The 25,149-nt window shown below is 38.0% G+C and overlaps 1 protein-coding gene across 2 annotated transcripts; it reads right to left on the bottom strand.

Annotated features, from left to right (window-relative positions):
• Positions 1-698: 698 nt before the first annotated feature.
• RAB3GAP1 (RAB3 GTPase activating protein catalytic subunit 1) lies at positions 699-24,995 on the bottom strand. 2 transcript variants are annotated; one of them, XM_075028902.1, is made up of 24 exons: positions 24,928-24,995; positions 24,787-24,842; positions 23,981-24,056; positions 22,548-22,680; positions 22,231-22,309; positions 21,436-21,555; positions 20,687-20,852; positions 20,415-20,514; positions 17,390-17,471; positions 16,491-16,559; positions 15,561-15,634; positions 14,727-14,819; positions 13,127-13,296; positions 12,691-12,789; positions 12,148-12,320; positions 11,071-11,125; positions 10,421-10,789; positions 9,188-9,325; positions 7,330-7,557; positions 6,742-6,838; positions 6,549-6,652; positions 6,331-6,446; positions 4,945-5,047; positions 699-1,978 (listed from the first exon to the last, which is right to left on the bottom strand). In XM_075028902.1, the coding sequence occupies exons 1-24, from the start codon at positions 24,943-24,945 to the stop codon at positions 1,739-1,741; spliced, it is 2,958 nt and encodes a 985-aa protein (XP_074885003.1). In that variant the 5' UTR covers positions 24,946-24,995; the 3' UTR covers positions 699-1,738. The 2 variants fall into 2 exon arrangements, 1 of the variants encoding a protein (XP_074885003.1); XR_012650515.1 differs by lacking the exons at positions 699-1,978; positions 4,945-5,047 and having other exon boundaries at positions 6,333-6,446; positions 6,755-6,838.
• Between the last annotated feature and the right edge of the window lie 154 nt (positions 24,996-25,149).

Genomic DNA, 25,149 nt, shown 5'->3' with positions numbered 1-25,149 from the left:
CTGGACTTTTCCAGCAAAGACACCTTTAGGTAACTAACTGCCTGAAGGAAGTGTTACATGATGTTTGTGTTCTCTGAGTATGATTAAGGGAATCATCTCTTCAGCAGTTTAAAAGACCAAGTAAGAATAGCCTGATAACGAAATAAGTAAGTAAGAAAGAAGTGAGGGATTTTCATGTTTATACAGCCTTTATAAGAGGCCACACTTTAATGTAAAATTTCATGAAGACAGCATGGCAGGAAAAGAGGAAACCAAGAGTATCAGGGGGAAGAAGCTTAAGTTAAAGACTGCTTATTCAGGGATTAGCCTAGTGCAATTTCTTTTAAAGCAGCTAGACAGTTAAACAACAGCTAAATTGGTCCTTGTCTTTCTTATCCCTTTTATCAGAGGAATGTGCCCCAGGTAAAACACAAACAGCCTGGAGAACAAATTCTGTGATAAGATTTTCTCTGAAGAAAATTAATTCTTCTTGATCCTGAAAAATGAATTTCCCATTGCCACAGTTTTATCTGAGGGGAGCACTCTAGCCCCTCAGAGAAGTTTTAGGGTAACACCTAGGACCCTACTATTTGGGGCAGAACTTAACTTTCTATACTTAATGTAGTCAGTCTCATAAACAATGCTCTTCCTAGCACCAATTATAGAAGGATGACATTTTAGAAGTGTTTTGATAAAACCACGGCTGGTACCCAAAAAAGTCAATAATAAGTTTAGATTTATTGAGTAATGTTAACAATATTTTAGCTGTTTTTACATTTCATTGTGTAAAGTGATGCTGATCTTCTGCTGATTCTCATTAAAACACACAAAGATCACCGTAAAGCAACATTGGCACATACACCTCATAGTGTCTGCGTGACAGCCGGTGGGCTTAGTTTACAGTAGGGAGTAGAATTGTTCCATCATATCAGCTCAAAGACACAGTATGCATTCAAAGGGTCTCTGCAAATGCCAGCAAGCTGCCGACAGTGGAACACCTCTGTACGTGTCATTCACATACAGCTTTGGCCCTTGGGTGCAGGGAAAGGATATCAAGTACCCAAAACTGTCAGTGATGCACTTCAGACTATCAATCAGGCTTACTGTCCAGTTAGACCCCCAAATCTATTTCTTTCTGTTTGGGAGACAAGATCTTTTTGGACAACCGCTGCAATGCTAGGAGAGTTTAGCATGAACTAGAATGTACTGTATACCTTAAATAAGAATAAGGATATTTTAAAAGTATTTGCAACTTAGTGATTAACCAAAAAATACTGGGCTCAATATTTATGATTAGCAGTACAAATTACTTAATGTTTGCACATTAATTTGACTAATGTCACTTGATAAAGTCTGATTAAGAACTGTAAAGCAGCACACTCTGCATGAATTTCAACATGAAATATTTCCATACAGCCAATTCATGTCCATTATTAAGCTAATGCAAAAAAAAAAAAAAAACAAAACCCAAAACACTCCCTTTGGACAGAGAGGAGATTGCTAAACTTTCTTCCCCAAAGATCTGATTAAACCTACTTGTGAAGCTATTCCAAACCTCCAAGTTAAGAGTTGCTATAGGCATCCTTCTCAGCTGCCAGTTCAGCTCTGTCCTTGGGAACATGACCCTCCGTCACTAACGATGACCTTGACCGTATTGTCTCCTCACCACAAGCCAGTCAAGCACTAACGTTAACTGCCCCGAAGGAAAATGAACAGCATGTTACTTGTGAAGACACACAAGGTAACACAGCGGGTTACATCAGAAGAACGTTGTATCTGCTGAAAAGGCACCTGCAAGCCGAAAATCTTCCTTCGTCAGCACGCTGTACATGCGCTGGGGCAGCGGTTTGGAGTAAGTTGCGGGGCGGGGGACAGTTGTACGCAAAATCACCTCGCGACCCGTGGGCGGTGGGAAATCCGAAACAGTCCCCGTGTTGAGTCTTCGCTCCTCTGATGAAACCGATCTCAATTCTTCATCAAGTGGAGGCACTGCAGAAACCTTAAATAAGAGCAGAGGTATAATTATAAGCTGTTTCTTAACATGAGGATTTAGAAAATACTTATGAGGAAGATTAGAAATGTAAACACATCAAAAGGCTTTATGTGTACACAGAGCAAGACACTAATGGGATGTCAGGAAATAAACTGTGCACAATCAAATGGAAGAACCTTTTATGTGTGATGGTGAAGCTCAGCCCAAGCTCCTGATTTTCTGACAGTGAAGCAAAGGTTTTGACCAGACGAAACGCCCCCTTCTCAAGCAGGGCTCCCTCCTCAGCTCTCTGTGCCTACACAAGGCCAAGCCAGCCTCCTTTTAAAAATAACCAGCACCACTACTGGGGTCTTGAGAAAAAGTCACCTGCCTTTTCAAACTCAAAATACTACTTTGATATCTGCTTTTCATGGCCAGAGAGAGGCTTGCCAAAATGACACCGCAGAGCAAGCGAGACGCTGTGCAATCTCCATCAATGCTCACTGCCTCAGAGCTAGTCAGCAGCAACACTGAAGTCTGAATACTGGCAGAACAGCTGGCATGCTCCAATTAGCCCAATAAACATTGCCTAATTACATGTATATACACACACACACACATCCCCCAATACCCTAGAGGGTCCTAATTTAATTGTACGCAACTCAAGCTTATCAATGTCACTGAGGCAAGGCAGAACTCACCAGACGACCCTCGTGGCCCCTCTCAGCTGCCCCACTGCACCTCTGCTCCCACCCCTCTCCCGCCACGCTCCCCAGGAGCGGGGACCCAGCACCGCTCGGATCTGCAGCCTGTGCCATAGGAGAAGTCACCAGGGACAAGTGGCACTTGTTCCCATAAGAACAGTTCTAGGAAGCCAACAGAGGATGTTCCCTGTGTTCCACTTCTTCACGCAGTTACCCCAGTTCTTCTCCAAACCTCTATCTCTGTCCAAAAAGTTCAGCAGAGTAGTTTCAGTAAATACTGGTATCTAGGATTGTAACATTCAGGTACTGCCCATGTCTACCTAACCCCCCAAAACATCTGGCTGTTCAATAAACACACAGTGATGACGACAGAGAAAAATATAAAGGCAAGGCCACACATTTCAGCATCAGAAAATGTTAATATACACTTGAAGAAATGTTTTTTGGTTGGTTTGTTTTTTTTGTGGGGGTTTTATTTGTTTGTTTGGGGTTTTTTTTAAAGATTTCTCTCTCTTTTCACTACCTGTTAGGCTCTAAAAATAAAGTCTGTGAATGAGGAAAAACCATTCTGGAAACACAAAATTGTTTTTATGCTTAATATGTGAACACAGTACAAACTAAACCAGGCTGCTGTACTATATCTACCAAAAGGTTCAACTCTATGCAGCTAGGGAAGATGAGTGGGAAACGAGGGACAAAGTTGGTTACCTCATCAGAAGATTCAGTCAGCTTGGAAAGGGATGAGAAAAGAACCAGTGATGAAAGATAGAAACAAAGGCAAGTCAGAGGTGACTTACAAGAGGTTAGAAGGAGATTGTAGGTTTAGAGACATCATGCACTCTACTTCCAAGAACATGCATTTGCTATCACAATTTTCCTGAGAAAACTTGAGAATATAACAACGCATTTTACACAACTCAGAGAGGAGTCCAGGTTTGAAAGGCAATGAACAAGGAAGTCATTCAACTTCTATTTACCAAACAGCTCTCTACTGAAATAACTCATGGTAGATTAAACACGAGGGTTTTTTTGTAGCAAGTTAGCTCCTGTCCCACTAAGTCGTCTTAATTAACAGCGACCTGCTACTAGTGGGAAGTATCTGTTACCTAGCTTTAGTTACTGATGTTTCAACAGAAAAAAACCCAAACAAACTAGAAATAGCCATACATCTTTATCGAATATTAACACTAGAAATGCTTACTCGGCTTTAAAAACATAATGCCTCAATATTAAAAAGGCAAGTGCATACGCTTACAGGGCACAATCTTATGCTTTACAGGGAAGTCCATAAGAAAGGCTGGTTGACATATTGAGATTTGCAACCAGATTTTCCCTAGAGACTAGAAGGATAAAATAAATGTTCTGATTTTCATTTCTCAGAATAACCGTGGTCTGTTTTCAGAATGGTCCTTTTTATGCTGAGTTGCAAAATACAGATTACAAAAGCATCCATACCTTAAAAGTGTTTAATACCCAATCACAACATTTTTACAGCAATGATTTCCAAATGGGATTTTAGGCTTTAAGATGTCTGCAATACTATGCTGCCTTCTTATTACCACTGCAGTTAAATTTTAGTTAGATAATTTGATGCTACAAACAGGTGTAATTCTAGCAGAAACTGAAGGCCGACTGCAGTCCAAGAAGTTTGGAAATCAATACTTTAAGGCTAATTACTACAAAGACTGCTTAAGAGAAAAAGAGAGCATTTATACCAATATAGGCTGGGGAAGGGTTTCCAGAAAACAGATGCAACACTGGCAATAAGTAAACTGAATGTAGAGTTGTACTGGAAAAGAACTGAAATTCTTCCTAAGCATGCTAGTTTCCACAGAAGAAATCTCAAGTATTCCAAGTATAGCCTCAGTCTAAAAAGTTACTTCTAAAATACTAAATATTATGATGTTTCTCTACATTCCTATGTGAAATAATCAACACACTTTAATGTTCTTGCTGTGATGTTGCATATATTGTGTAACTTCAATAAAGCAGAAATTTGTGCCATAATAGCATTACCAATGTTACCATCTGAAGTAAATCAAACATCAGTGACATCTCTATCTACCCAGATGGTTTTAATTGTTTCACATCCCAGGTCACTTACTCTTCTCTCATCTTGCAATTGTTATTGCCAAAATCATGTTGAACATCACAAAAAAAAACCTCAAGCACATTTATGACAATACATGCATATATGCAGACAAAATAAACTGGTATCATATGATAAGTTGTTGCTTCATACTCCGTAAATTAGAAGTGGCTGCAAAGCAATCAAGAGCTCTCTCTTACCCTCTGCGCGTTCACGAACAGCTTGTGAATAATGCTACCAGCAGGTCCTCTTCCTGCACCAATAACTGACACTTCCGGCTGCTCCAGGAGACAGTTTACGAATCTGGTGGTACAAATTATTGAAAAGGAAAAGGAATGTTTAATTCTCAGCTGTATCCAGTTTGCTAATCTAAAACCAGAGTTGTTTCCAGTGAGGAGGTCTCCACCTAGCATCACTTGCACAGAGCGAGAACTGGCAGACTCTCAAGAGTTCTCCATTCTAAAAGTTTAAAGGACCCTGACATTTCTCAGCATCCCACTCAAATGCTATCATCACCTTTTCATCCCTTTACTCCTTTTCCTCTACCCTAAAGACTAAAACCCCCTTAGCCTTCAGTTGTTCCCTCCTACCTTGTTGCTCTCTCTTTCATGCCAATACAAGCAGCTGTTCTTTCACAGATAGCGTAGCTCAAAACTAAGCTGAGCACAGCAGCCTCCCACGTAAGGTCAGGAAAGGCAGAATTATATAGCTGTTTGCGTTGCAACTTCAGCAGCAGGGCCAATTAACACCTAGGCTGCAATTCAGCTTCTGGAAGGACTACTTCTCTCAATTAACTATAAATGAAACCCAGGCTCCTAATGCAGATGTATAAATTCAACATGAAAAGCCTTCATGGTGTCAGCCACTCAGAAGTAGTAACAACATGACAGGTTTTTTTGAGCACAAAGATATTGCTTTGGTCAGACATCACTCCTCTGAATTCCCAACATGTACTACAAAAATACCATCTCTCCCTATCAGCACAGCAGCAAGAAGTTAACTTCTTATTTTTTTTTTAATGTTACTTATTAGTCATCTTAAGCAATAGGTAAATAATCTGACAGCAGGCAGTGAAGCAATGAAACATGGCTTGTCCCTTTTCATTCATACGGTTCCTCAGCAATATGTTGCAAATTAGTAAGGAGACTAGAATAAGAAAATGTAACTTTGGGAGGGGTATTCCATTCCATATTAGTTATAGAAAGTACTAAATTCCTAGTCCTTTTAATTTTACCTCTATTGTAACAAAGTTCATCAAATATACCTTTTACATACACGAAAAATAAATTACGAAAAAATAAATTAAATCCCCACAAATTCCATTAAAATAATCTGTATCACATGTTTTCAAAGACATGGTTACTTAGACGAGCATTTAGGGTACTCACATACAACATCTCTAGGTAGCCTAGGGACAGGGATACCTAATGTATATAGCTACTAAATACAGTTCCTTACTATTTCTGTATTAGCACCACTTCCATCTGTCCTAAATTTTGAAACTACAAAAAAAAGGGCATCAGAGGAAAAACAAAACAACACCAGGGGCAGGGAGGGAAAGGGAAGAAAAAAAATAACCACGTCACCTTTGTAGATCTTCTTTCTCCTCCTCATTTTCACATTTCTCTACCCCAAATTTTGCTTTCAGAGACCTGGCCCTGGCAATGATAGCTTCCACACTCATAATCTGAGCAATGATTTCCTGCAGGAGTTTAATAAAAGTGAAAGTCAAAAAGATGTTCTTTTAGCACTCCCATGAACAGTGTAAAAGTCTATTAGGTTTTAGCCACTACAAAAGCCTTACTTCCAACTTCTTGTCCTCTGGATTGGGGAATCGTAGAACTTTACTGGAATGGGATATTATCTGCTTAATAATCTTCTTAACTGAAGAAATATCTTCTAGTGCTTCTATTAGGAGGAAAAGAAACAAAGAAGTTGTAATTATTGCATCAGTGTTCACCCTAAAATATCTTAATAATTTATTAAACATTATTTACCTTCTTCCTTTACCTTGAGTACAGCTGCATGGATGATGCAAGGCAACAGATGCCTTGCAAGGTCAGCTGGTTTCTGAACTGCAAGGTAATGAAGCACCTATAACATTAGAAAATTTAATTTATTCGTGATCAAAACTACTTCCCAAAGATGAGGACCTACACTGAAGAATTCACAAGCAGGGAGCACCACTGTAAGACAGGACTCAATAGGTAGTTTTACATGAATCCTCAGTGATTGCTTGAAGTCCCAACAGGTTAGAATGAAACTAAAAATAATTATCTTTTAGGAACACTTTAGTTTCCTAAAACACACACACCGATAAAAATGTTTTATTTACTAGCAATTCAAAGAAGTACCTAAGTAATACAGCTTGTGAAGTTACATTCCACACAATAATTATTTTAGATACTTCAAACACACTGTTGTATGGCAGCAAGAATTTCTGATTAACCCTAAGCCATGTACAAAACAGTTTAATAACTCCAACAATATAGTGCAACAATGCATTTTAAATCTTGCAGAAGAAAGAAGAAAGGACTGCTATAAGCATTACAGATCAGACTATCACTAGCGACAGAGCTTTTTACCTTCTCTGCTTCTCTAGTGTCATCAAAGAGTCTCTTCTGCCTTCGGGCTGGGACTGGTTTTGCTGTCTCCCAGGCCTCTACCCACATGTTGCTCGGAATCTTCATTCGGGCACTCAGCTCGCCCTTAATTACTATATTCCCCTTTTCATCAACCACTTCCTCTTCAATGTAATCCCGAGGGGAGTACCACCTCACAAAATCCTCCAGACAACAGCCAGGATTAGCTGCCTGGAATGAAAAGGAGATAAAATTTGTGCCTGAAAAATCCTGTAAAAACACATTAACCTGAGTGAAAAGGCAATACGGTTTAGTGGGTAGAGCATAGGCTAGGAGCTAAAACTCAGGGAATTCTGTTCACATCATCAGACTGTACACTAGGAAAGAGACCTGGGAGGGTGAGGGAATCAAGCATAAGCCAAGACAATGGCAAGGGGTAAAACCCACACCATCAACAAAAACAAAGAAATTCTCTTCTTATCGCCTCAAAACAGTACATTCATCAGTTATTTTGGGCAAGCTCAAAATCATGCTGTTAAGTCAAGCTCCTATCTGGTACCTGATACATGCAATAAATATGAATTTTCACTAGTTTTTTTATGTATAAGCTTATACCTTTAAAAGCTTAGATGAAAAACAGCCCAAGCCTAAAAGAATCACTGGGCTGCATAAATATGCTTTCAGCACTGACTTTCCATCTTTTAACACTCCAGTAATAAAATTCACCTTTTCTTCTTCCTTTAAAAAGGAACTTAAAAAAACTGAAAAACTCTCCCAAACAAAAACAACTTCATTTTTCATAGATGCAATCTCAACACAAATAAGTACATCCATAGGTCTAGAACATAAAAGGAAACCCAGTTTTCTATTCTATGTAACTATCAGGAGGGCACTTCCAATTCAAATTATGGTTCTATATTCTTACTCTGAGTTGTTAGATCACTTGCATCACTACATCTATCTAATATAACATGAGTCACTGCTAATAAACTGATATTGATAAGTTATAAATACTTACTCTACAGTACATCTGTACCCTTTTACTACAAAGTAAAGTTGCAATAATTTAAAAAAATTTAAAATGTATGGCTATATCATGACAGAATCTCCAGTCTTGTTAGTTTTGAGATCCTTTGATGACAGCAGTGTATGTGGTCTTAGCTCCCTCTGCAGAGCTCAGAAAAGAAGTGGAACAAATTACCCAAAATCCCAGCTAGTCCAGGCCCAATTTGATTAACAGATGTATAAAACTTCTAAATAGTGATAATTTATCCTTCCTACTAAAGAACAAAACATCTTCAACTACACATAAAAATTATGTCTAACTCCCCAAAGTCCGTACACAGAATTGTAAACATGTCAGTAGATTGTGGGTTGGTTTTTTTTTTCTTTACACCTCCTTTACATTTTATCCATTTGGAGTCTGATTAAAGGTGCATTTTACAAAGCTAGACACAGTAGAAAGTACAGGTAAGAGAGACACTAAATGAAAGCTCCAAGATGGTGGGAAGCAGACATGTAATTTTGATTCAGGACTTTGATGCTTAGTTTTCTTCTGACATCATTTTTTATGGGCCTGTCCATGCTTTAATTCCAAATTTATCAACTGTATGTTTTGGGAGTTTTTTCCCCTCCCAAAGACATTGTGCAGAACGTTACAGCACAATAGACTGGATAGTCATAAATTTTGAAATGTTCTAAGAGTTTTATCAGTAGGTTTTTATTTTCAACTTTAAACTGTTTTGAAACTGTTTTGTGAAGAAAAAACACCTTTAAAACCTTCAAAATTGTTCAACACGAGCAAGAGGGATAGTTTAATTAAGAAGAAAGCAATCTCATAGAATTCCTCAAGTAGTACTACCTTAAAAGACTCCATATCTGAGAGCAAGCAGGCACTCTGCATGCGTGCCCGAAGATGAGCGCCTTCTGCTGATGTCCCTAGTTTCGCCAGTACCTCAGACTGTTCCTCCAGCAAATCTTCAGTCATGGGTGCTGGTTCCTGCAACATGGAAAAAGACAAGTTTACAAATAGTCTCTCCTAGACTTAGCCCTTATTCAGGAAGGAGAAGTGGAAAGCTCCCTGTCACCAAAAGTTCATTCTGCTTTATTTGTAGTCAGAGGAAATAATCATAACTTTCTATTGCTTAAACTGCTTAGCCTAAAGCTGCACGTCTGAAGAAGACACTAACAAAAAGAAACTAAAAGGAAAACAACATGAGAATGAAGTAACAATATAAGGACATATTAAAATGCCAAAATCCAGATAAAGTCCAGGAAGTGTTTGATAATATTTTGTTGAGATGGATGAAAATCCACCTCAAGCAATGTAGAACTGCCATTGATACTGTCAGCACATAATTGACAACATTTTGCCTGACTACTCTCTGCTCATACCTTTTACCCATGCAAAGCAACATTCATTAAAAATAATTTCTCTCAAGTGAATGAACAACACTGTATTCTTCATGCACAGCTGATTTCAAACTACTTCCTTTGACACCACTGCTTCCTATTTCATCCCTAGTCACTCTGCAAGAAAGTCTGTGTCAGGTAACATTTCTAGTAGTTTGATGATAAACCTGCTTTAGATAATGGTACCAAAACCTGATGACTATGGCCTTTTGGATATGAGTTGTGAAATATTTAAAAAAAAAGAAAAAAAAGCAGCAGCAAAACTGATCCAGTACTCTGGTCAGTGAGCTAGAAATCTTCACGGTGGAAGGACCATGGCAGTTTCCACTTTACAGGAAAGAAAGTAAGGAGGGGATGGAAGGTGCCTCAAGAGCTGGAAATAAAAAGAAACCCAAATTTAAGGTAGGCAAGACAACTTAATTCTTGTTTAAAAAAAATTTGTTTTGAGTGAAATTTGGTAAGCACACCCATTCTCAAATAAAACAAAGAGCATGTGAGATTTCAGTCTAACAGCCTCATCAAGTTTTAAAAATGGAAAACAAGGTCTTAGGCCAAAAACACTTACCAATTTTAACTACAGATAAGGCTATAACCTGCAAATTATACCCCATTTCACAGTCCTAGGCATAAGCCATATTGCATGAGAGTTGTACTGCATCTGGCTCAGCTCCTGCTACCCAACCTGTGTTATTGGAATGTAGAGAGGCTCTCCTGGATGCAGCAGTGTCAGCTTTCCGTGTGGATGCAGACGACCTTCTGGCTTTAAGTTTACAGACTCTTTGTTGCCTTCTTTTGCTCCTCCTTTCTTTCCATTTTCCTGCCCATTTCCTTTAAGATCTTCTGTGTCACTTAGACATTCAAAAAATTCCTCTTCACTGTCACTCCATGATTCCCAAGACTTGCCAACTTCTTTTTCCTTATCAGGGTTATCTCCAGAGTGGTCTGCTCCTTTGCCAGTATCACCAGAAGTACCACCAGGTGAACGATCAGGCATGCTCCCCCTTTTCCCCTCATCTCTTGCTTTCTTTCTTTCTATGCAACAATTTAACATCTAACAAGTCAAAGGGGAAAAAAAGTATGTTTAGCAACTACTTCTTAGGGAAACAATGTCACAGAAAAACTTGGAGAGTCACCAAAAATCTCTTATAATTCTAAAAGATTATAATTCCATTGCACTTGTTGCTATAACAAAGATTTTCCCAAGAAATGAAGTCCAGACCCAATAATACAAGCATAACTAAATCTACAAAAACAATATATTTAGCTAATTAATTGCTTTAATTCTGACAGTTTCCTTAGGAGAAAAATCATTCTTAAATTTGGGATATTTACCTGAAGTTTCTGATGCAGTAAACAGCATCTCAGATCTGGAGGGCCATTAGCTAATCTAACAAAAGGTAGAAGTGTAACCATTATCAATTATAAAGTTGAATCTTTCACACACATGTGGTCTTAAATCATATGAAATCCAAAAGAGGGGCAAATATCCACATTGAACCCACCCCCACCATTTCAACTATGCAGCTCACCTATGGTCTTGTTAGACAAGCTAGTGACAGAGCAAGCCCCGCAAGTCAAACTACATTTATTTCCTAAAGGTCATTTCTGAAGCTCAGAGATCATTCACACTACTACAAAACAGACACACCCTGTATTTCCTGGTCAGTTTTCCATTTAGATGTTAAAAGGGTAGCTGTTTTCAAACAAAACTTAAGCACCTTTGACTTTACTTTTAAAACTGCAATGATACAGTAGAGTAACCTCTATATATTCCAAGCTCCCTTTTGTTTGTTAGTGTAGCCATTTGAAAGTAAAAAACTAGTCAATAAACGGCCAGTCCATCCCACTTGGAAAAAAAAAAAAAAAAAAGATATATTTTTACTCTACACTGATGTCTTATCTTGACAAAGCCCTTTGTTTGGTCTGCAACAAGCCCTGCTGCAGCAGACATAACCTGGAAGGGTTGGAACACTTGAGACAGCATTAACTACCTGAAAAGGCTATTATACCAGCAGGAACTTGGAATAGCTCCCTTAGAAAACTGGCAAAACTACACCACAAAGCAAACGTGTTTCTCCCTATATCAGCTCCTTCATTTTTACCTAACAGTAAACTGCAAGCCAAGTAATTGCATAAGCTTTTTTTCAGCCCCCACCCTCACTCACACAGTGGAGTGCTATTTAACTTGAGCTTCCCCCAGGCATCTTGTTTTCAAAGGGGGGCACAGATGCTTTTCCCTACTCCCTATCCTTTCTTGATTTAAGGAAGTAGGGTCATAAAAATAGAGGATAATATTTGCAATTTAAAGAAACAACCAGTATGTTTCAAAGTCATAGTGAACTCACTCTGTTCCTGAAACAAAGAATATTTTCTATGACAAAGCAACAAAAACAAACAAACAAATCTTACCCTGGAATAAGGTAATTGTTCTCCCATCTGTAGCGCATTTCTAACACAAATTCTTGCCAAAGATGTGCCACTCCTTTTACTCCTCCATGGTAGAAGTTTATCATACAAAGACATAAAGCTAGTTTGTACGTCAGACTATCAGAAGGAGCAGATTTAAACTGACTGAAGAGATTCTACATAAGAAATAAAAGAAAGCAGGACATATAGGAACAATGGCATTTTTTTCAAAACCATATGATCTCCTTCCTGTTTGACAATACAAGTGGCTAAATAACATTTTTAAGTATAACCTACAAAAAATTAAAGTCTTTGAAAGAAAGAAAAAAAATTAGAAGGAAAAACAACAGCAACAACAAAAAACACACCAACCTAAAACAAAACAAAAAAACCCCACTATTTCTACCTGGAGATTCCACAAAGGTAACTTCGTCTTTACAAAAATGATCTACTACAAGACATAGGGCAGCCACAGTAAAGTCTGTATGAACACGCACTCAAATTTGCTTTCTCTCTCTCTCATGAGTGTCAATCAGTAAAACTTACATAATCTTCATTCTCTGGAGGAGGATTGTTTCCTACTGAAGTGCTCGTTCTGCTTTCAAACCCATCTGCAAGTTTGTCAGCAGCATCAGGAAATAAGAACTTCAAGAAAGGGAAGAAAAAAAAAAAAATCCAAACTTGCATCAGTATGGTTTTTCCTGCTCTTCCCACTTTCTCCCTAAAGCTACTGCTAGTTACATACCAACAATCCCCAGAATTAAAACTGTTAGCAGAGTTCAGAGTTCATTTTCAGTCTACTTATATTGTAGAGACTTGTAACAACCTGGGCTGTCTCAAAAAGCTGATAAATGCAACTCAAATAAAAGAACTGACATCAGAGACCTTTATTTATAATTCTGCCATAAACCATAAACCCAATGCATCAGTGGAAGCATGAAATACATGTTTTATAAGCACTTAACATGCATAGACAGCTCACCAGAAGAATAGTGTTCAGAACTTCATTGTTTAAAGGCGATTCATCTACACCTCTGTGTTTGCGAATTTTTTTCTTTGCACTGTGAACCATATTTGTGACTGATAATTTATGGATTGGGACTGGTGCTGGCTCTGTGAGCTTCGACAAAGCATGGGTAATATCAGCAACCTCTATAAAAATAAAATAAAAATAATTAAAACAAAACCAAAAAGCCCACAAGACCATCTCTTAAAAAAAGTTCACCTGTCATATTCAGTCAAGTGTATCTTGTATTGACTTTTAACACCCTGTTAACCGAAGCTACACCCCTGTGCTGTCAGGTTCCACACATTATATTCACTGTTCTTAGCCTCAAAGATAAAGCAGCAGCACTAGGTCACAAAGCAGTCAAAGACTGCCATTAATTTATTTTACTGAATGAAGTCTAGACTGGGTTGGCTGTAGACAGTGCCTGCCACCTACTGTAGTAATACTGCATACTTGCAGACAATTACAGGCAGAGTATCAGCAAAACCCCTGCTGACAAGCTAGTATTTAAACTTTGTTTATACATGAAACCAGCAAATACATTTTAGATGTAACAAAGACTGTTCAAGCATATGCTAGAGCTTTAGATAAGCCTTAAATAAATCCGGTATTAATCACTATACACATGACCTTACATGGTGTAAGCATAATTCTGTTTTAGAGTCCTCACTCAGGTAAACTCCTCAAATCAAAAGATTTTTTCCAGAGTTGTTGCTGGTAAACTTTAGAACCTCTCTTACAATTAAATGAATTAACATTGTTAAAAAGAGGGCAGACAAATTTAAGTGAGTAATTACCAGCAGCCTGAAGAACCACTTCAAGAAAATTAGAGATAAGGAGGGCTAACGAGACTGTATGTCAAGCACTAAGAGTAATACATACCCTACTCAGTCCAACACCTTTTTAAGCTAACCAGTGAGCTCTTTCAAAACTAAGACCAAGTACAACCAAAGAAAATACATTGATACGGGCCACACTTGGAAGGAAGAAAAGGTGACAAGAGGCAGGAAAGAAAGGAATGTTCACCATATACAGCAAGAAAAGCAAAAGAAAGGGACAGTGACATCAAAAAGATGTCAGTATCTCTACTGTTGGGATGAAGTCTGACCTGTTGGTCAGGTAATTTTTGTTTGTTATTTTTATTTGGTGGTTTCGGGGTTTGGGGTTTTTTTCTGGAAGATGACAGCAAAGCCTCTCAAACAGATTAAAGACTCTTTAAACTGGCTGTTAAAACATGCATCACATAGTACTTCAAAAAGCAGGAAAAAAAAAGTGGGAAAAATACAAAAATAGATAAAAAGATGCACACAAATATGTTTGATGTTTGCTCAAAACCAGCTCTTGTACTCACTATTCGAATTTTAAACTCTTGTTTTCCAGTGAAAGAAAATAAAAAAACAACCCAACAACTATAACAGAGGCAATTGTCTTCTGAGCCTTTGGGAGCTAAGCTTGCCTAGAATTCATGAGAAATCATACCACATAGCACTGACCAGATAATTTCTAGGAGTATTATAGAAAATGCCTAACAATTAAAATCAAATAACACAAATCATCAAGATTTTAGTTTTACCTTTTCCTTCCTCTTCAAACGCAGACCTTCCAAGTATCTCATCAGTTGACTCCTTCCTACGGCAAAGCTTGAAGAATTCAGTAAGAAAGTCACCTATAAGAGAAACAAAGTTTCTGAACAACTACTCAATTAAAATCTCACTGAACAGTAAACTAACCCTCAAAGTGATTCCTAAGGGATGGTAAATTTTATATTTCATCTAAAAGAACATGATAATTTGTTCTGAAGCACAAATATTTAAACCACATAACTAAAGCTTAGGAAAGCTGATAGCTGTCTAGATGTGCACTATGTCTCCAGAGCACAGTTCTGCATGCAGTTTAATCCACTTCTTCACCCAAAGCAAGATGAAACTTCTGCAGCACGTTAATTTTTTTTTTTTTTTTTTTTTTTTTAGTTTTGAAGCCCTTTTCCCTACAAGCTAAAAGGTGAGGACAGACAATAGTACAGCTCTCCAAGCATACCAATCCTGCCTGTCAGAGAGATTGATTCAACTAAGGAAATGAGTATATGCAGAAAGCACTTCATAAAATTCAAAGATTCTAAGAAACCTAAATTTTCACAGAACACACACAGCAAATGCTTATTCTCTGGAACCTGGTGAAGTAAGAACAGCAATGAAGTTCACGGTACACAAATGCAGAATAACCTACGAGAGAAACTTATGTTTTTGCAAAGCTTGTGTTGTTGAAAAAGAAGCCCAAGATACTGTCCACTCAAAAAAGTAAGGGAGGCGAGGAAACAGAAGTCATCAGGTGATCAACAATTCAATCCTAACTTCGCAACTTAATAGCTTAAAAGCCATAAGAGAAGATAAGAATTCTGATGTCTTACCCAATAAACACTGAGGGTTATCTGCTTTTCTGACTCTCACAGACCACTGGGGTGCTTGAATAGGATCCAGGTCACTTAAAAAAAAAACAAAACAAAACAAAAAAAAAACAAACCAAACCAAACCAAACAAAACAAAAAAACCAAAAAACAAACAAACAAACAAACCAAAACCAAAAACAAAACAAAAAAAAAAGAAAAAACAAAAAACCAAGCATCATGCTATCACCATAAGTATGCAAGAAATGAGTATCAAATTCTCAATAATGGAATGTCATAGCCAGTTAGGCCATGGAAGCCATAATATACACCACATTCCACAGGAGAACATGACAAACACTTTAAAATGCAAGCAAGAGTCCCTGTTCTCATCTACATACATAACATGAATAAGAAAAACATGAGAACAATTCAGTTACAACACAACTGAATTGTCTTCTTTTAAAGTGTATTAACGTTGAAAATGCATTTCTGCATTAATTAAAACAATAAACCACTTTTTTTTTTTTCTTCTTTCTTAAGTATCAGTATACACTGTTCTTCCTCTTTAGGAGGCTTAGTAGAAAACCTGGATCATAGTTTTTGGGAGAGGGATGTCACTCAGTTAATTCTTTTTGCTTTCCACGTTCCATTATAATTTTTCCCAAGAAATACATAATACACGCGACTTAAGTCTAGCACAAGAATATGCCCGACAATAGAGGTGTGTGTTCTTTTGAGATTACAATACAGTAATATTTTCTCACACAGAAATGCATTTCAAAAGAAGGTGTTTTCACAAATGAGATGTTCTATCAACTGACCTTAGCATTTCTCAAAATGGGTTCTCTTTCACACACAAAGCCACGTGCAATATTTTAGATGTCACTAAAATGCAGTAGTTAACAAATACAGTACACTTCTAGATATATGCAACTCAGAAAAAATACTTACGAATAAACATCATTGTCGACAATTATACCTTCTGTTAGGTGAGGCCACGTAGTAGCTAAATGAAGCTCACTGAAACAAAACAAGATTTAATCTTTCAGTGCTAGTAGAAAGTGTTCTCTCCATCATAGTTAAGATCTTGAAAGGTATTTGTGACAGTTCATATTTAAGTCCCTCCATGGATTTTGCAGCTACATCCAGAAATGTGCATGTTCTCCAATGAGTTCTCTCGCTGCATACATTCTATCAGCTATTCTACAGCATGTCACCCAGTATTGCGCTAAACTTTACTACTAGTACCTGGCATACAGGACTCACCCACAACTTATCTCTACAAAAGGAGAGACTGTGCATTGTATTCTACCCATCCAGGTACAGAGGAAAGAACACCTTTCATGAATTGCCTACAGCATTAAACAATGTCTAATACATTAAAATGGTTCCTAGATTTGCTAAGTGGTGACGGGGTGTTCAGAAGTGGACACAGAGAGACTGTAATAACTCAGTTTACAGCCCCTCTCAATTTAAGTCTTCTACAAATGTAAAAATAAAAGATGAGAGCGAGTCCAACCCTTGAATGAAGGCACACCATTTTTAAAGTTTATCTCCAATTAAGGTATATTTCAACGTAATAGTTTCAGAGATTAATGGAGTACTCTAGAAGTTTATGGTGAATGATTTAGGAGCTAGAACTCTGAATTATCATTAGATAATTTTGCAAATGGTCTTACTTGCTATTAGACCATTACTTTTCACAGATGTTTCTTATGTACTTGAATAATTAAATATCTGTTAGGGACATACTAAGTGATAGGCAGGCAAAGCTAAGACTTGAAATAACATACCTTTAAGTCCTCCATTAAGGAAGTTATAAAACACAGTTTTCTGAACTCTTATCTTACCTAATAGGATCTTCACAGGCACCAAATGGTAACTTCCCAAACTCAAGGCCTCCAACTTCTCCCCCAACTAGAGCATCTATATCTGAAGACAGATCAATACATTTTCCACACAGAATTTATGGAATATTTTAAGAAGCATATCATGTTAATTTCACAGTAAAAAGACTGTAGCATGTAGGATGACCAGACAATAGCTGAGCAGCTAAGGAGACAGAGCTATGAAAATGCAATCCTAGCATACAAAGTAATTGTTTCCGGCAGAAATGCAACAGAACATTCAAAACCACATAAAATTCTCGTAATTCATATTGAGGGAAGGTTATTCCCTTCATACAGGCAAAGATTATAGCTATAAAGGCAGCCTTGAAGAGTCTATGTTGACACAAGAACAAATAGACACTAATTTGCCATAAAAATACTTGGGCAGGAAATCAGTTCCAAGCAGAACAGGAATACTCCAGAAGAGCAACTCTACAGAGTGAAAAACCAACTACTTTTTAAAAGGTTGACAATTTTATGAAAAGAGTGATATGTCTCCTACAGTTAAAGATTTAACCCAGTGATCTGGGAGATTCCTTGTAATACCAGGTACTTAAAGATTCCTCCCAGCATCCTCAGCCACTTCCCATGTTATATCCTTCAAATATATAAATCAGAAATAGCCTTCACGGAACAAAAATTTAAATGGATAGTAATGTTTTGTGATGCCATTACAATAATGCTATTCTATTACAGTATCTGATCCTTAATTTTAAATGCATCTGGCAAACTGTTTACGTAGCAAACAAGTGAGGTATTAGAAAAGATAAAGGTATTTGGATAACTTAATTACATAATTTCTTCTTCAGAGAAGATAAAAGACATTTAAATTCTTTGGGTTTATTTGAGAAGAGCTAATTGAGTGAGGGTAATGAAGTACGGGTCTAGTTCTCCACAATGAACAGAAAACCACAACTGCATGTAGCTACAGCAGTAAAACTGATGTTGTCCATTTCCACTTTCTGCAATACACTATGGCACTAGCTCCCTTAACCAGAATCCTCTAAGAGTAGAATTTATTCAAACTGTTCTGTCCTAGTTTCAGCTGGGATAGAGTTAATTTTCTTTCTAGTAGCTGGTATACTGTTATGTTTTGGATTCAGTATGAGAAGAATGTTGATAACACACTGATGTTTTTAGTTGTTGACAAGCAGTGTTTAGACTAAGTCAAGGATTTTTCAGCTTCTCATGCCCAGCCAGCAAGAAGGCTGGAGGGGCACAAGAAGTTGGGAGGGGACACAGCCAGGACAGCTGACCCAAACTGGCCAAAGGGGTATTCCAGACCATGTGACATCATGCCCAGTATATAAACTGGGGGGAGTCGGCCTGGGTGGCGGATTGCTGCTCGGGAACTAACTGGGCATCAGTCGGCGACTGGTGAGCAATTGCATTGTGCGTCACTTGTTTTGTATATTCCAATTCTTTTATTATTATTATTATTGTTGTTGTTGTTATTCTCATTATTATTTTCTTCCTTTCTGTTCCATTAAACTGTTCTTATCTCAACCCATGAGTTTTACTTTTTTTTTCCCTGATTCTCTCCCCCATCCCACTGGATGAGGGGGAAGTGAGTGGTGCTTAATTGCTAGTTGCAGGGATCCTGACTTAGTGAATAACTATACCAAGGCAGAGAGAGAGACTACAGAAAACAGACTTCTGTGTCTGCAGAAATAATAAAAAATAAAATCTGTAGAACTAGCTTCCCAAGTTCTTTAGGTAAACTTGGTTTACCTACAAAGAGAAACTATCACTTAAAACAGCACCGATTTTCTCTGACCCTAAAGAGTAGGATTCTCTTTTAAACATGCTATCAACATTCCTTAGGTACAAAGCACACAGGATCAACTTCACCACAGACTTCTTCAACACATACCTCTGATTAGTGTATTTTTTTTTTATTTTTTTTTTTTTAAAGCAAAGGAAAGCCAAACAATTAGGTAACCAGACCAAGGTCCCACAGGTTCTGTCTCTTTAAGTGTGCCCTAAATACTTTAACCTTGTTACATAAAACTACCAAGTCAAGAATAGAGCTTGGACATTTTCACTGATCCACTACCTTGTGCCTGAAATACCACATTACTAATGAAGGAACTAACATCTACCTTTTTCCTACAGATTTGTTTACCTTTGAGCCAGGAGGAGTTTGTAATTTATTTTCTGATGCTACCTATATAGAAATAAGTCTGTTAAAAACAAATCCTTGACATCCAAGGAAGAAAGTGTTACTACCAAACAAACATATGAGAGTTCATTGTGAGAGTACCAAGTGAGCAAACTCACTGTTTTTCCTCAATAGCATCACTATGGCATAAACTTATCAAGTCTGGTGTATGTACTTTAGATTCAAGACTACACATTACTTTACCCTTTTTTCCCCCCTCATACAAGGCTACTATAACAAAAGGCTTGACCAGAAACTTTTCCTGCATTAAAAAAAAAATAAATAAAAAAAATCAACTGCTTGGTTTATTTAGCAACATGTAAACAAAACCAACAAAAATCCAAACTTTTAACTCAAGTGAGGTCCTTTTCCCATTGTTAGTACACTTAAATAGTGAAGTATTAACATCAGTTACTTTATGGAGATAATTGACAAATACTCCTGTGAAGTATTAGCACCTGCTAGAACCTGAATCCAAACATTTCCCTAAGGAATTCAGGGCCGAAATCTTTACAGATCCACAGCCAGTCACCCTTTTCTCTCCAAATAGATACTACCATTTTAGAAGTATCACTATATCTCTAAACGCTAGTAAGAAAGCATTTTGCTAGGCACAGCCCTAACCAAAACACCCATCACAACCGTAAGCCACAGCTTTAAGCTTGCTTGCCTGTCATGGGGAGTGGGATGGTAGTCAGTTGTAACTGAAGTCTTTCCTAGTAATGCATAAAATGTTTTAATTCTTCTGGCAAGATACACAAACATTTTCTGTAGCATTGACTGTTTATCTTAAAGCAAGTTATTCTCAGGACACAAATCTCCTACCTGGTGGTTGCTGCGGCCAGAAATACTGCTGCCAGTCTTGAAGCACATACGTAAGCCGAATAGCCATACTAACCGGAAGCAGTGGTGTTAAAGGGCATCCCTTGAAAATATTAGAGAAAAAAATTCAATGTAAAGACTTCATTGGCATCAGCAGTGTAAGCCTTATCCTTACAAAAAAAAAAAATCTCTACAAGACAGAAGTGAATCTACAAGCAACGAGGTAATAAAATAATTATTCTTAATATCAGTTATATACATTCAGATGCACTTACAATCTTGGATTTGAAGATATCCAGTAATCCTGATAAATGAGTATACTGATTTGGCACTTTGCGAAGATGAACCATTTCGAAGTCAGTTCGAACTCCTGGACCCTGACATTCTCCAACATACATTCGTCGCCATTTATGATGTATTTGCACAAATAGTGGTACCTGACTATAAAACATGAATATTTCAGATTATTTAAAATGTCATGTTGTCTTGCAGTCTTTAAGACTAACTAAATATTTTAACATAATTTCATATTCTTTAGAATGTATTTTCTCCTAGTGGAACACAGTTTAAAACACTTAATAGGAATCAAAGAAAAATACTGTTAACTTCACCATTAAATGGAATGCCTAACAAATTGTCATGTCATAAGCATAGCCCTATCCAAGTTACCTAATTTTCAGTCTAAATACTTTTTGAGAAAGATTAGAAAGTTACTGTTACCACACATGGGGAAGAAATCCTCTTCCAAAAGTTATACTTTGTATACCAGTTATTCCAACAACTTCTAGCAGTTTTTAAAAGCTTTTAAGGTTTTTAAACAATAATGAATACAAACAACACATTGAATCAATCTTTTTTAAGTTTCCATGGGAAATTTTTTTTTTTAAATCTTCTGTAACAGTATTGTGGTGCAAATACAACAAATTCTTAATGTATTTTGCTAACAATTTAATACATTTTCCTCACAACAGCAGTATGCTAGAGTTTTACATGGACATGTAAAAAGGTTTATGCTTTCACCTACCAGCCAGTGTTCCCCAATGTAATGGAAACAGAACTCAGCAAAAGGTTACATTTGGATTCACTAAGAACTGCATCGTTATTTGCAGCTGGAGCAATAACCACAAACTCGCGTAAGCCATACCTTAAGAGACAGAGAAAAAAGAACCCATTTCTGTTTTTTAGCAAGCCACTGAAACGCAGAATTTTTAGAAATACTGTAACCCAAATAACCTAATTGTCATCAACAGACTGGGGTATCTGTTGTTTTGATGCGAGTACCTCTTTCAGAGAGATCAAGAACTGAGTGGGCATGGAGTGCTGCAGATTCTCAAATCACAAACTACCAGAGTTTAACAGAATTCAAACACTGTACTCAAAATAACGTGAGAGCTTCCAGCTCAATCAGTCCTCAGTTTTTTACTTTACATTAATAACAACTGTAACTATACATAAAAACAATCTCTCTAGAACAATGCTATAACGTGCTAAAAATGTGCATCACTAAGAATATGGTTGTTGTTGTTTCTTAAGGTGCTGCAGCTTTCCTTTTTAAGAATGCATCTAAATATTACAAATATAAAAGCTTGGTTAGTCTATGAAATTCAGAAAAAAAACATTGGAGGGGGGTAGGGGGAAGTAAAGTAGGCCCACTATGGTGGGCTTTTTTTCCACTCCTTTCCTGTATCCAGTACAAAGAATCATTTTACTTAAGCTTTAACTCTTGATGGAAAAAAAATATACACATGATTGTGCCAGCACTGAAAATTTTTCAATTGCTATGCTTATTTGTATTAAAGATGAGAGACAGTATACGTACCATCTTACCAGACAGTGAGCTCTAGGAGGAAAGTCATTGTTCATGCACAGCAAGTCCTGCATAGGCAGAGGAAGGGCATCTGTGAAAAAAATTGATACATAGGAGCATCAGCATCCATTCAGCTGACTTAAAATTTACTTATATTAGCAATTTGACGAACGCAAAGTCAAAGCAAAAGCAGAAATGTCAGATCACACCCGTCAGATCCCAGAAAATTTCACACAGAAGCAAATCAACACACTATGAATTCCACATTCTGAAATTGTCTTTTGTCATATCCTTACAGATATACATGTCCTAAGAGAACTACGTGCTACCTTCTACCGGTTCTTCTTTCCCATCTTTGTCACTGGGTTCTTGTACAAGAAAATGATGGGTAATTGAGAATTTGAAGTCTGCAAATGAAATTTCATCTGATTTCTCTTCCCACACTCCTGTGGTGTATACACCCTGCATGAAAAAAAGATACTATTTGATCACATAAATTTAGGTTAACATTAGTAAGCGTTAAAAAGTATACTGCCGACACGATCTGTTTATTCATCTTTTTCTACTGCTAAATATTTATTCTTAAATAGGTAAGCACGGTTTAATTTCAAAAAAACAATTATCAAAGCCCTTCATTATAAAGGTAGCTGAATGTTAAAATCCATGCTGCCAATAACCATGTTCATTTCAAGGACCAGACATCCCCCTGAGAAGTCTTCAGAATTATATGGCAATAAAGAGGCAGATATATCCTCTCATATACAACTACGTGTCTTAGGCATATGCACCCTCAACTTTGCCCAAAGACAGAAGTCTCCCACCTGGGATTTTATCTATATCTATACCATTCTACGCAACTACTACTTTAATATTTACTTCAAATATGCTTTTGCTGATAAATGATTTTGTTTCTATAATTTGCAAAACTCCTGTATGTAAGGATAATTAATTTTTAAACAAAAATACAGCATAGGAAAGTTTCTAGGAAAAAATCAACATCACTGTACAGAATTGTATGCTGCTACTAAAAAAAAACAAGCAACTTAGACAACCCTTTGATCCGTAAAGGGTGTCTTCTCACTAGAAATGAAGAAGAGAGGTCCGGTCTAGAAAAGAAGACATATAAGAATACAGTGACAGCTAAGGTTGAAAACTAGTTAATTAGATAACATAAGTTTTTGTTCTGAATACTCTGTACCCTGACTAAAATTAAGAGTCATAAAATTCCTCTGGAAACACAGCAGCCACTTAATCCAGACCAGCTGAATTTATTTGCACTACTACGCAAAAGAGCTTAGCAGTTTCTTCTGCATTTTACAGGACTCAGAAAGCGCTACAAAAGCTCTAATTAGACTTTGAAAAAAATCTCTCCGATCTATGAAACATAGTGAGTCACAAGTAGTACTACACAATCCTCAATCATAAGTATGTCAGGTGTGACAAAGACACAAGGCAGGGCAAAAAGAAACTCCTTAAGAATTTAGAACAGCTTCAACCACATTGCCAGATTCAAAATTGGGAATAAAAAAATCACTCGGCCCTATACGAAGATCCAACTTTATCAGGGAAGTAGCCTGTCTGGCAGACAGCCCACCAATAAATCTTCAGGAACTGTTTGTCAAATTGCCACTTTTACAAGCAAAATTCCCTAATACAAATCATTATCTGCAACACCTAAGAAAACAGCAATACACATAACATACATGTGTATTACTAGGTAGTAATTCAAATTCTAAAAGAAAATTCAGAAGCAGTAACTGACCTTTTCCAGAGGTTTGCCTGAAGAAATCCCAATAAGCTTCCAGTCATTCAGCACTTCCTCTATTTTTGAAATAAATCTATTAGGGAGGGGAAAAGGCATTAATATTTGCTGAACACTAAGCCTGTACTATAATTTAGCTCCCTAAAAGCCAGCAATATGTTTTTCCTTAAAAAACAAACAAACAAACAAAAAAACCCCAAGTATTGCAATAGAAATGGAAAAACTGCTTCCTTATACAAATAAAATGGTCCTCCTATGTTTACATTTCAGATGATAGTTACTTGCAGCAACTGCTAGGAGCATTGTTCACAGATAAATAAGCATTTGACACAAAATTACAAACTAATTTCAGATTTAAATCACAGCGCTTGGAATCTCTGTCTTCTTCTGCCATAGACATGGTCACTGGAAAAAGCATTTTAAAAAATAATACATTAAGAACGCATTGTCCTACTAACTTCTAAAGGTTTCAGCTAGAAGACTATTTTAATAATCAGGCAGCTACTTAAAAACCACAGAAGCCTTCCAGATGCTGATTCTAATCCCTTGCAAACAGATATTCAGCCAGACCTTTCACTAAGTTCAGAAAGAGCTTGACTAGATCCTCTTAACCAACTCATCAGCTGCGGCCTGAGCCCCCGCCGCGGACGCACGCCGGAACGGCCGGGACGAGGCTCCGGGTCGCCACCGGCTCCCGGCCAACGCGGCCCCCCGGCTCCCCTCGGCAGGAGCGGGCCGGGGCAAACACGGCAGAGCCCCCGGCCACGGTCCGCGGCGAGGGGAGCGGGACCGGCGGCAGCACCTACCTCTCCCACTCGGAGGCGGTGGTGAAGTCCGTGATCTCAAACACCTCCGACTCGGGCTGCGGGGGGAGAGAGCGGGAGAAGCAGTGAGCGGGGAGACCGCCTCGGCGGAGAGCGCAGGGGAGGAGAGGGGGGAACACTCACTTCGCTGTCCGCCGCCATCTTGCGCTGCTGCCGGGACACCCCCCCGCGCTCCGCCGCCGGGCGCAGAGGCTCACGGGAAAGCGGCGGAGGGCGGTACGAGCCGTCCCTCCCCGGGGCCGCTGGTCGCCTCCTCACGGCCCGTCCCGGCCGGGCTCCCTCCCAGCCCGGCTGCCCTCCGCGGCAGCGGAGCCACCCCGTCCCCCGGGCGCCCTTCCCCTCAGG

The sequence above is a fragment of the Buteo buteo genome, chromosome 5, assembly GCF_964188355.1.
Source record: "Buteo buteo chromosome 5, bButBut1.hap1.1, whole genome shotgun sequence".
In the NCBI taxonomy this organism is placed as follows: Eukaryota; Metazoa; Chordata; class Aves; order Accipitriformes; family Accipitridae; genus Buteo; species Buteo buteo.
This window is presented reverse-complemented; position numbering and strand designations above follow the sequence as displayed.

Bases quoted from the DNA above. Each gene is read 5' to 3' on its own strand.
- RAB3GAP1 (XM_075028902.1), bottom strand. The intron at 24,057-24,786 runs GTAGGTGCTGCC...CCTCCCTAATAG, and splicing joins ACCGCCTCCGAGTGGGAGAG to ATTTATTTCAAAAATAGAGG. The intron at 5,048-6,330 runs GTGACGTGGTTA...TTGTACCACCAG, and splicing joins GAGAAAGAAGATCTACAAAG to ATTCGTAAACTGTCTCCTGG.